The sequence below is a fragment of the Macaca fascicularis genome, chromosome 9 (genome assembly GCF_037993035.2).
Source record: "Macaca fascicularis isolate 582-1 chromosome 9, T2T-MFA8v1.1".
Classification (NCBI taxonomy): Eukaryota; Metazoa; Chordata; class Mammalia; order Primates; family Cercopithecidae; genus Macaca; species Macaca fascicularis.
The window spans coordinates 50475238-50488038 of NC_088383.1; the positions used below are offsets into that span (position 1 = coordinate 50475238).

Consider the following 12801-nt stretch of genomic DNA (forward strand, 5'->3'; position numbering starts at 1 on the left):
TCATTATCTAATTTTAAGTAGGAAAAATGTGAATCTATACTAATAGTAAAAACTAATAATTTATTCAATGCCAGGCAATGTTTCCAGTGTTTCACGTTTTCAGAAAACAATTATGAGATAATTATGAAGAAAACAATTCTTTACTTTTCAAGATAGAAAACCAAACTATTGAGAAACTAAGTAAGTGACCCACCCAAGGTCATCATATAGTTAAGAAATGACAAAGTTGTAGACCTTATAGACCTTAACGTGTTTTGTTTGTTTGTTTTGAGATGGTGTCTTGCACTGTTGCCCAGGCTGGAGTGCAATGGCATGATCTCAGCTCACTACAAGCTCTGCCTCCTGGGTTCACGCCGTTCTCCTGCCTCAGTCTCCTGAGTAGCTGGGACTATAGGTGTCTGCCACCACTCCCGGATAATTTTTTTGTGTTTTTAGTAGAGACAGAGTTTCATCGTGTTAGCTAGGATGGCCTCGATCTCCTGACCTCATGATCTGCCTGCCTCGGCCTCCCAAAGTGCTGGGGTTACAGGCGTGAGCCATGCCCGGCCGACCTTAGCATGTTTTTTTTAAAAAAATATTATTTTTCTTGTGTAATATTTGCTCTATCTCTCATATATACATAAAAATATGAATATAATCATAAAGGTACTTATAATAGCCAACTTTCTCTATATTTCAGAGATATTGGTTTGGCATTACTTTCAGCCAGGTATTTCAACATTAGCCTTTAGAGTGGAGTTGGGTACAGGTTGATTTCAGTGTTTCAAAAATATATGAGTACTGTGAACCTATGTTAGTGGATTTCCTATTCTCAACTTCTAGTTGAACACTATCAAAATTGACAACTAAAAAAATAATGAAATGAGAGAAAATGTTTATAGCCCTTAAGAGAATAAATTAGTATCTTTATGTCTAGATTTTATATTAAGGAAAGAGCTTTCAGGAAAAGTAAATGAGAGTTAATGATTTTGATTATAATCAGTCAGATGTTTTCCATATTTGAGCAAAAATTGTAATTCACTTATCCAATGCTTTCAGTGTAGATTAGCTGAATCATCTAACTTATGTCATCTCTTATAAATATTGATTGAGATGAAAAATGAAGAAATGATTTATTTATCTTAAAACAGTTCTATGTTGATAATATAAAAAATACTGACAGGTTCATCTTAAATATGTTTGGATAAGTTACTTTATATATGATTCATATCTTATATATAACTTATATATGATATTTGATTTGGTTCATACACAAAGGAACAAATGTTTCTATATCAGAAAGTTATTTAACTTGTTATAGAGTTTAAAACTAAAATGATTCTTCCATGATGGCCATTTAACAATTTAAATTTAGGAAACATCTGGCATGTTCGATTGAGTATTTACTTTGTATAATTGTGTTCCATATCTTAATGCCTTCCCTTTAGCAATTTCTTTCAGCAAGCAACACAAGTGAACTTGTTTCTCACTAAACATTTTTTATTTTAGCAAAGTTTTAAACCTACAGATTTAAAGAAAAATTGCAAAGATGTTACAAAGGTGAACTCTTGAACCAAATCTTTTATTTTTAAGCATGCAAAATGGTGTGGTTTTTTTTTTAAACCCTGAAGACATAAATGTACCACTGAGAACCGAAAGAAAATTGGACCATTTTGTTTCGTGATTTGATGTTTGAAAAATAAAATTGTTTAGTTCCCTTTAATTTTTCCTCAGAGAATACAAACCGTGTCGTGATGTCAAACTCATTCTAAGTTTAGATGCCCCATGGGCAAATTGTTTGCTCCAATTAAAAAAAAAAATGAAGACAAATCTCTTACACGTAAATCTTTGATGGTGGGAAGTGTTGCTTCATGTTTTTAAAGCCTTCCCAGAAGACAAAATGCCTCTCAATCTTGTAACTGTACTTTTTATAGCTACCTAAAATAATTATTAAGGCATATTTGATATACTGAAATCAATTTACATTTGTGTTTTGTTTAATAATTGGGATCCTTGGGACCATTTGCTGCAAATATCCTATATTAAAAAATTTTGTCTAAATATATCATGCAGAAAAATATTTATATCTAAAAATATAAACTCCATTAACAAAAATTGTTCAGCAAAACTCTATTAATTCAATACATTGTACAGTTAATTTTTGTAGCCATTTTTTTCCTTTTCTTCTCTCTAATGATGTGATGTTCTTCAATGTCTTCTGAAAACTTGAGCATAGGAAGTTGGAAGTGTATAAAGCAAAAGAAATTATAAGGAGAGAATTTAGAATGCTAATTTTTGAAGGGGAAATAAAAATTTTACAACTCTTAGTTTGCATTTTAAATTTATATTAGTACCTGTATTTAAGTATTTAAGTTGATTTTCACCAGTGTGTTAGTGTGTTTGTGATGTTGTAAAACAAATACTTAAGACTGGCTCGTTTATAAAGAAAATTGATTTATTTGGCCCTTGGTTCTACACACAATGCAGTGTCAGCAGCTGCTTGTGGTGAGAGCCTCAGGAAGATTACAATCATGGCAAAATTTGAAGGGGAGCCAGCATGTAATAGGGCAAGAGAGGGAGCAAGAGAGAGAGGGAAGGTGCCACACTCTTTTAAACAACTAGATCTCCTGTAAACTCTTTACCACTCATTACCCAGGGTAGGGAACCAAACCATTCATGAGGGATTTGCCCCCATGACCTAATACCTCCCACTAGGCCCCACATTCAACAATACAGGTCACATTTTAATATGAGATTTGGAGGGGATAAAACATCCAAACCATGTCAACTGTTCACTGCTAACTACTAAATCAAAGAATTACTTTTTTACAGACAATGCATTACTTTTTTTCTTCATTCAAAAGAAAAATACTAGATTGGACCTTATGAGGAGAAAATGTTAATCTCTTGCAGTTTTTAATAAAATAAAATAATTTGAGGCTATGTTTGCAAATTAAGGCCATTGAGAAGGACTCTAGACTCTAAAAAGATTCCAGACATTTTCTATAAACATATGGGTGTGTGTATATATATATAAATCATTGTTATCATAGTAGATTTACACCACTGCCATCTGGAAGTAATTCCCTTATTCAATACAAAAGGATTTCTCATCTTTCTCCTAAATATTTTCTTCTAGCTCAGAGTGTCTGTGGCCAAAAACAAGAGATTTTAAAACAACAACAAAAACAAAAAATTCTGCTATCCCCATATGGGTTATCTTTCTTTTGTAGTCTTCTTTTCACTTGAGTTAAAATATTTCCTTTGAATATAGACTGACAAAGATATCGAAGGACATCTAATGTTGTTTAGAGCACTGTTCCTGTGCCTGTGTTCACTAGATCAATAGAGGAGGTGATTGGAGGTATTGGAAGAAAGGAATAAACTAGGGTAGCTCATATCACCCATTCCATGTTTTTTCTTTTTAGGATGTCCCAGTCTGCAGTGAAAATGAATTCTGTTCTGCCTCTGCTATGCGGTAAATTTAGCAATAAACTTTCTGCTCTGTATGTCACCGACTAGGTAAGAGTGCCCTGTACTGGAGTGTAGTGTAGGAAAATCCCTGTTGCTAAGCACCACGCCAACAACACCCTGAGCTACAAAGCTCACCTGTTTATTTCATTATGCTTTACTTCTATGTCTATCTTGAATTGCTCTGTATTCAGAGAAAACAAGAAGGTAAGTTGTTAAGATTCTTCGTTGCAACAAATTTTTTAGAACTAATTCTATATTGAGGAATGTCTTACATTTTAACCAAAACCTTTTGATAAATTACAGAGTTACTGAATATATCTAGATCTAAATCTTAAAGTATATCCATATTATATAGATTTATATGATTTATCAAGAGCTCTTATCTGGAATTTATACTTGATTCCTTTTACAATTTTCATAATATAACCGTAATGTAACCAGAAAATGACCCTTGAGATCCTTGAGAGTGATTATATAAACGTACCCTTGATTTCATGTCTCCAGCCTAATTATCACAGTTAAAATTTTGGTATCAAAGATGGAGCAAAGATAATAAGACTTGTAAAGCAGCAGACCTTACAAAATGTTAAAAACAATTTTATTTACATAGTGCCTCCACACAGACCTGATTATATGTATTAAACCTACTGTTTAACATTATTAGTAAGTCAGAGAATTTAGAATAATCAGTTAGACATAATTTTAGATAAAGTAAATATTAATAAGTCATTAATATTAATCCCTATTTGATAAAATGACTCTATATGAAAATAACTGCCCTCAAATTATTTTCAGCTCACAAATTTTTAATGAAAGGAGATGGTGGCTGGGCGTAGTGGCTCACGCCTATAATGACAACGCTTTGGGAGACCAAGGCGGGCAGATCACTTGAGTTCAGGAGTTCAAGACCATCCTGGCCAACATGGTGAAACTCCATCTCTACTAAAAATACAAAAGTTAGCTGGTTGTGGTGGTGGGTGTAATTCTAACTACTGAGGAGGTTAAAGCAGGAGAAATTGCTTGAACACAGGAGGTGGAGGTTGCAGTGAGCCGAGATCGTGCTACTGCACTCCAAACTTGGCAAGAGATCAAAACTCTGTCTCAATGAATAAATAAATAAATAAATAAAGAGATGGTATGGAATCATTATTAATTTTGGGCCCTTCATGTTAGCTAATATGTTTAAGCCTAAGTCAAGATAGAAGCTGACCCAGATTATTAGCATGTTTCAGTGAATAATATTTTAAAATAATTCAACACTGACACATAATACTATAGTATTCCACTTAGATATAAAAAATATGATAAAAGAAGTCTCATGTTCTTATCCTGGCATGGTGGCTCACACCTGTAATCCTAGGACTTTGGGAAACCAACAGCGGGGGGGATCCTTGATGCCAGGAGTTTGAAACCAGACTGGACAATATAGTGAGACCTCTCTACAGAAAATTTAAAAACTAGCTGGGCGTTGCCGTGAGCACCTGTAGTCCCAGCTACTGGGGAGGCTGAGGTGGGAGAATTGCTTTTCCCAGGAGTTCCAGTCTACAATGAGCTATGATCACATCACTGCACCCCAGCCTGGGTGATACAGTGAGACCCTGTCTCTTAAACAAACAAACAAAAAGTAATCCCAGAACTCTAATGATCTTATATGATATAGGACTTTAAAAAATTAGCCAGGCATGGTGGCGCATGCCTGTAGCCCCAGCTGCTTGGAAGGCTGAGGCAGGAGAATCTCTTGAGCCTGGGAGGCGGAGGTTGCCCTGGATGATAGAGCGAATCTCTGTCTCCAAATAAGTAAATAAATGAATGAAAGTATACCGAAAGTTTTAACTTAACAAATTTTATTTACGCCTCGCATTGATGAAGTGATAAGAACAGATAAGTAATACTAATACACATATAAGATTTTTACAATTTTTTTAAAATTAGACCCTTATGATATACAAAGGAATTTAATTTTTTTCTTTTCTTTTGAGACGAAGTCTTGCTCTGTCACCAGGCTGGAGTGCAGTGGTGCGATCTTAGCTTGCTGCAATCTCCACCTCCTGGGTTCAAGCAATTCTCCTGCCTCAGCCTCCCGAGCAGGGACTACAGACATGCGCCACCACGCCCGGCTAATTTTTTGTATTTTTAGTAGAGACGGGGTTTCACCATGTTGGCCAGGATGGTCTCAATCTCTTGACCTCGTGATCCACCCGCCTCAGCCTCCCAAAGTGCTGGCGTTAGAGTTGTGAACCACCGCGCTCGGCTGCAAAGAGATTTAAATCTATCAATTTTATCTTAATGCAAAATTTTTGTCATTTGTGATATTTTCCAATAGCTTATCTGAATTCCTTAGAATCAGATTTCAAAATAAGGTTTCAAAGTCAAGTTTCTTTGAAATTACAATTCAAAAATATTTAGATTTTAGAAAGATAATGTGGTAAATATACTGCCTATTATGGAATATCCCTAGTGGCAAATCATATGAATAATCACATGAACTGGGATCAATAAGACTATAAATACCCTTGGTCGAGTGTGGTGGTTCACACCTATAATCCTAGCACTTGGGGAGGTTGAGGCTGGCAGATCACGAGGTCAGGAGATCGAGACCATCCTGGCTAACACGGTGAAACTCTGTCTCTACTAAAAATACAAAAAATCAGCCGGGCGTGATGACAGGCGCATGTAGTCCCAGCTCCTCGGGAGGCTGAGGCAGGAGAATGGCCTGAGCCCAGGAGGTGCAGCTTGCAGTGAGCGGAGATCCGTCACTGCACTCTAGCCTGGGCGACAGAGGGGGACTACGTCTCAAAAAAAAAAAAAAAAATTATCTGGATGTGGGCAGGTGCCTGTCATCCCTGCTACACGGGAGGCTGAGGCAAGAGAATTACTTGAACCCAAGAGCTGGAGGTTGCAGTGAGCCGAGATCGCGCCATTGCACTCCAGCCCAGGCAACAGAGCAAAAGCTCCAAGCTCCGTTTCAAAAAAAAAGACTATAAATATCCCTACATCAGCATAGATCAGATTTTTACCAAACTTACGTTTAGGTATTCATAACTGTTGGATTTTGTAATTCCCCATGAAGAATTGTAGATCTGCATATATTTTCAAGTATTAATAGTTAGAATTACGTAGTTTACAATTTATAAGTCCAATTTTTGGTTATTTTCATTATTAATACTTTTCCATTCCTCTACCCTTTCCGAAAGACAATACAATACGTTTCTTTTCTGTTTTCTTTCCTTTTTCTTTTTCTTTTTCTTTTTTTTTTGAGAAGGAGTCTTGCTCTGTCCCCCAGGCTAGAGTGCAGTGGCACGATCTCTACTCAGTGCAACCACCAGCTCCCAGGTTCAAGCAATTCTCCTGCCTCAGCCTACTAAGTAGCTGGGACTACAGGTGTATGCCACCATGCCCAGCTAATTTTCATATTTTTAGTAAACATGGGATTTCATCATGTTGGCCAGGCTGGTCTAGAACTCCTGACCTCAAGTGATTTACCTGCTTCAGCTTCCCAGAGTGCTGGCATTACAGGTGTGAGTCACCGCACCCGGTCAAGAATACAATATGTTTCTAAGTTGATAGTCTATCGTTTATCCACGTTTCTATGATGAACTCAAGTAATTTCTAATTTCTCCCTATTAGAAAGAATGCTGCTTCAAATAATTTCATTTATGTATATTTTTGTTCATTTAAACAATTTCCTTAGAATAAATTCCAAAGCATAAGCCACTAGATCAAAGAGAATTAAATCCTTTTATTTTAAAAAACATATTGGCAGATTTCTTCCAGAAAGAACTATGCTAATTTACAATGTCCCCAGAAAAATATTAGTATGCTTTTTCGGTAGTATTATTAACTGGACCATCGGTATTCCTTTCTTATGCCCCTTTAATAGTGTAGGATGGTTCATTTACTCTTTTTTATATTAGCATTTCTTTAATTACTACTAGTGAAAAGAATACAGTCCCATATATACACGTATGTGTTAACTGCGCATTCATTTTCTTTGTCCTTTTGTTGATCAAGGTCTTAGTGGTGGTCATGTATATTTGAATATGTTTTTAGTTATTAGCTCTTCATCATGTTATAGTTATTTTGGTCATTTTACTGATGCTTAATTGGTAAGAATCAATTTCACTAGGGATAAAAGTCAGAAGAACAGATATTGTGAGTTGCTTTGTGAAGATTCAAGGACCTTCAAGGACCTCTGAACAGCCAAGGATAATCATTCCTATTTTTCATCTTCAATGGAAAAAAGAGCCCATTATACCTTTCTAGCCTATTCTGGAATAAATAATAATTAAATTTTATTTATTGTAAACTAACAAAGGAAACAGTGTAAGTTAATGAAATGTAGTCTCTACAACTTGTTAGACTTTTTATTTTTTATTTGTTATTTTTAGTTGGACTTTGTTTTTGAGACAGAATCTCACTCTGTCACCCAGTCTGGAGTGCAATGGCTTGATCTCAGCTCACTGCAAACTTTGCCTCCCAGGTTCAAGTGATTCTCCCTGCCTCAGCCTCCCTAGTAGCTGGGATTACAGGCGCACACCACCATGCCCGGCTATTTTTAGTAGAGACAGGGTTTTGCCATGTTGACCAGGCAGGTCTCCAACTCCTGACCTCAGGCCATCTGCTCGCTTTGACCTCCCAAAGTGCTGGGATTACAGGCTTGAGCCACCGCACCAAGCAACAAGCTAATTTTTGTGTGTTTAGTAGAGACTGGCCTTCACTTCATGTTGGCCAGACAGGTCTCGAACTAGACCTCAAGTGATCCACCGGGCTCGGCCTCCCAAAGTGCTGGGTTTACAGGCCAGAGACCCCGCGCCCAGCCGGCATTGATGTTACTTAAATTACAAAGTAACCGGTCAGGTGCGGCCGCTCACGCCTGTAATCCCAGCATTTTCAGAGGCCGAGGCAGGCGAATCACCTGAGGTCGCAAGTTCCTGAGACCAGCCTGACCAACATGGAGAAACCCCGTCTCTACTAAAAAATAAAAATACGAAATTAGCCGGCATGGTGGCACATGCCTGTATTCCCTGCTATTCAGGAGGCTGAGGCAGGAGAATCGCTTCAACCTGGGAGGCAGAGGTTGTTGCAGTGAGCCGAGATCGCACCATTGCACTGTAGCCTGGGCGACAAGAGCCAGACTCCGTCTCAAGAAATAAACATTACGGCCTGGCACGGTGGCTTATGCCTGTAGGCCCAGCACTTTGGGAGGCCCAGGCAGGCAGATCACTAGATCAGGATCAGCCCTAGGCTGAGCTGCAGCTGGCATTTGAACGTGGCAGCAGTGGTGGCAACCCAGTACCTGTCCGTGCCACCAGCAGCGGCGAACCCCAGGGTCGGACACCGCCACTGCGCCTAAGTCAGGCGGTGGGACCTCAGCTGTGGGAGGGCGGGAACCTGTCGCAAAGCCTCATCGTGTCAGCTATACAGGGCCCAGAGGTCGCGAGCTTGAGCTGCCAGCGCCGGCCAAGGAAGAGCAGAGCCCAGGGTGGAAGGGGGTGCACTCGGCGACCCTCAGCGGTCTGGGCCCAGCCCTGCAGCCTCCACTGTGGACTCAGGTGCAGCTCCCACCTGAACATGGCACGCGGCAGCGGGGACTCCAACCCTGACCCTGTCAGCGCCACCAGCAGGGCAGATACTTGGGCCAGAAGCCTCCAGGGCGCCTAAGTCAGGGGGTCGGTTCCCAGTTGCAGGAAGGCGGGAATCGACGCTCAGCGCCACCCTGGAGGCTGCACGGTGCCCAGCACCAGGGTCTAGCTCCTGGATCGCGGGTCGAGGAGGGGCCAGGGGCGGCTACGTCAAGCAGGCCGTGTTGCAGGGCGCCCGCCACCTTCCGCTCCAAGGAGGCCCGCCAGCCCGGCAGTGCCTCAGCGGCAGGTGCCACCTGCACGCGGTGCTCGGTGGAGCGCGGCCAGGGCGCGTGTCTCCTCAGCCTGTTGAGTTGCGCATGAGCTGCTGCCTAACGGCTCTGCTCAGAATTTCTCCCGAGGGAGGCCGGAGTGTCCAAGAGCTTGGCGATACAGAAATTTTTACTGGTGTTGGGGCGGGTGCGGGAACTAAAGAAGGGCAAGTGGGAGCTGGGTGGGTGCTGGGGAAGGGCCAGCAGGAAGCGAGGGCGAGCGGTAGGGGCTGGGGAAGGGCGAGCGGGAGGCGCGGGTTCTCTCTAGCAGGGGGCTGCCGCCATGAAGAGGCTCTCAGCTGCCGCTGGCAAGGGCGTGCCGGGGCCCGGAGCGCCCGAGCGCCTTCAGCGAGCTGGTCTACACCAAGAACGACTCGTACATCATCCACTTCGGGGATCTCGGGAAGATCCATAAAGCTGCCTCCCTGGGCCAAGTCCAGAAGCTGGAGAGTATGACAGTAACGAAGAAAACCATCGACCTGAACAAAAGAGATGTGAAGAAGAGGTACCAGGCCCTGCCTGAGCCGGGGCTGCAGGAGGAGGTGGTGGCTGTGGGAGGATCGCCCCTTCAGAATGAGGGGCTGGGGGGCCTGGGGACGAGGGGAGCAGGTGGAGGAGTGGTGGGTGGAGGAGTGGCGGGCTGTGGGGCGGCCATCCTGGGCAGGACCCCCAGGCCTGGGATGGGGGCGCCCTGCAGGGCAGAGGGCCCAGGCCACCTTAAAATCAACTCCAAACTTTAGTTGCTTTCTTCTTCACTCCCACTTCCTCTCACAGAGCACTGTGTAGAAGATTTTAGAGTGATTTAACTCACAGAATTAAGTACATACAGGGTTTTACTTTTAATGTACAGGTTTTAAAAGATAATGTTAGACACACTATGAAATGGTGCATAATAAAATAATTCCTATAATATATGAACTTCTTGGCTAAAAATTCTTTGGATAAAGTCCAATGTCCATTTTGATATCAATGAATGTCTATGTAAATATGTTCTTTGCTGAGGGACCCTAGAAGGAAACTTCGAGGTGGGAAGATGGCTTATGTTCTTGAATTTAAGAAGACTCATTTTTCTCAAGATGCAACTTCTTTAACAGTTTTACATAAACCAAGTAAAGTTATCAACGTTTTAACATTTTTAAAATTACACAGGCTTTTACTATTGTGATGACATTTTAAATATTTTGTAACGGAGTAGAAAAGTCCTGCCCTTCTAGACATCAAAATGTGCTATTAATTTGCACAAGATGGGCCGGGAGCAGTGGCTCACGCCTGTAATTCCAGCACTTCGGGTGGCTGAGGCGGGTGGATCATCTGAGGTCAGGAGTTCAAGACCAGCCTGGCCAATACGGTGAAACACCGTCTCTACAAAAATACAAAAATTAGCCAGGCCTGATGTTGGCTGCCTGTAATTCCAGCTACTCGGGAGGCTGAGGCGGGAGAATCACTTGAACCCGATAGGTGGAGTTTGCAGTGAGCCGAGATCCTGCCATTGCAATCCAGCCTAGGCGACAGAATGAGGCTCTGTCTAAAAAAACAAACAAACAAAAAAATCACAAATTATTTGCTAACAGCTGAAAAGACAGGTAATTGAATACAACAGAATAGAAAATCCAGAAACACCCAAATATATGTAAGAATTTAGAACTTGATAATGATCACACTTTATACTAGTAGGAAAAGAATTAGTTTCGTAAGTGAAATGCCTGCTTTTTGGAGAAAACTAGATTTTTATGGCACAAAATAAGTTCCTGATGGAATATAGATTAAAAATTTTTAATATACAAAAAGATAAAAATACCAGAAAAAACATGCCTATTTACACAGATACATTTTTATGTTGACAAAACCTTTCTAAGAAGCTCAGAAGCAAGCATTCTGAAGGGTAATTTAGTAAAACAAAAATTAAATTACCCTGCATATGTGAAAAAATAAAGGGCAGCATACTTGTAAATATTTACTACTCATGTATGTGTATGTGTGTATACATATTATATTTAAAAATCTTTGTTTTATAGAGAATTCATTCAAATCAACAGAAAATCCTCTAATTTAAAATTGGGTAATTTAAATTAGTTATCTAAATTGTAGATCTAAAAAAAGTACTGGGCCTCTAATTTAAAACTGGGCAAAGTCCTGTTTTAAGATCTGCGAGTGACCTATGCACATAGGAAACAATATTTAGTGTTCCTGGTTAGAGAAGACATTTAAGTTAAAAGAGGAATCAAATACTGTTTTCTACCTACAAAGTTTGTGAGGATAAAAGGCAGTGACATTCATAGTACTCTTTAAAGTGTAAGTTTCAGATGACTTTTCAAATAGACAATTTGATGGTAAGTACCATATTTAAAAATTGTATATGCCCATTAGTGATCAATTCTATTATACTAAAATATTTTTAGAAAATAATGAAACATATCACAATTTCTTTTCTGAGCACTGCTTAAAATATCAATGTATTAAAAAGATTCCATTTAATGGTTTTTATAAATACATTTCAGTGAGTTTACAGCATGGGATAATATGTGACCACTCAAGGCAGAAACATATACAGAAGTATGTTAACATTTGAAAATGGATTTTGGTGTACCAAGTGAGGGTAAAATTCAGTTTGATTATACATACAGACTATGGTCTTGTGTTATCTGAAATTATGTCCAAAATATGATAAAATTTGTTATTTGAGGACGTTTGTTTTAATATAAAATGTTTTTCCTTTCTATTATTTTTGATTTCTGCATTGAACATGTACAATGCTATTAGTGAAAGTTTATTATTAATGAAATAATTTTGGGGAAGAGCAGCAATATGTATTTTGCACAGATAAAGATAATTTCTCACTTTATGTATTTTTTATGTGCATTAGTATATTCTGTGAACTTTTAGCATCTTCAGAAGAGAATCTTTTTATCTGTGCTTATTGATTTACATATACATTTTATTAAACACATATTTTTATTATACATAGATTTATTACTTATATGTCAATAACTATAATCATTTTAGTGTAGTTTTATTATTAGAAAAATAAAATAGCAAATATAAGTGCTTTATTTATAGCAATTTTTTAAGATATTGAACATCCTAACTGTATTTATCCATTCTTTTAATCCATTCATCACATGTAAGCTGAATGCCTATTATGTAGAAGATACATTCTATTAACTCTCAAGACCTTTTCATCCTTAAAAATTTCACATTTACCTGCTCAGCCTGAGCAAAGTGAGGGATTTAAAATTGGAGTATTAGGGCTGAATCTCAATTGAAGCTTTTCCTCTCATCTTTCAAACAAAAACACTTCTGAAGTGAGAAACTAGTAAAAGATAACTACCAACCATGATATTGGAAATTTATAACAGCTCTAAATAGTAATATTAATCTTCAAAAACATCTAATTTGCATGCATTCTATAAATCTAAATATGAATTTCCATACATTCTGTAAATCTAAATAGGGAA

General features: G+C 39.0%; 1 protein-coding gene across 1 annotated transcript in view; it reads left to right on the forward strand.

Annotated features, from left to right (window-relative positions):
* The first annotated feature begins 9629 nt into the window (after positions 1-9629).
* The window catches only part of LOC102132468 (ankyrin repeat domain-containing protein 30B-like), a 115042-nt gene continuing 111870 nt past the window's right edge, over positions 9630-12801 (forward strand). The window contains 2 exon segments of the mRNA XM_065520015.1: positions 9630-9665; positions 9667-9851. Of these exon segments, the coding sequence (XP_065376087.1) occupies positions 9630-9665; positions 9667-9851 (221 nt within the window).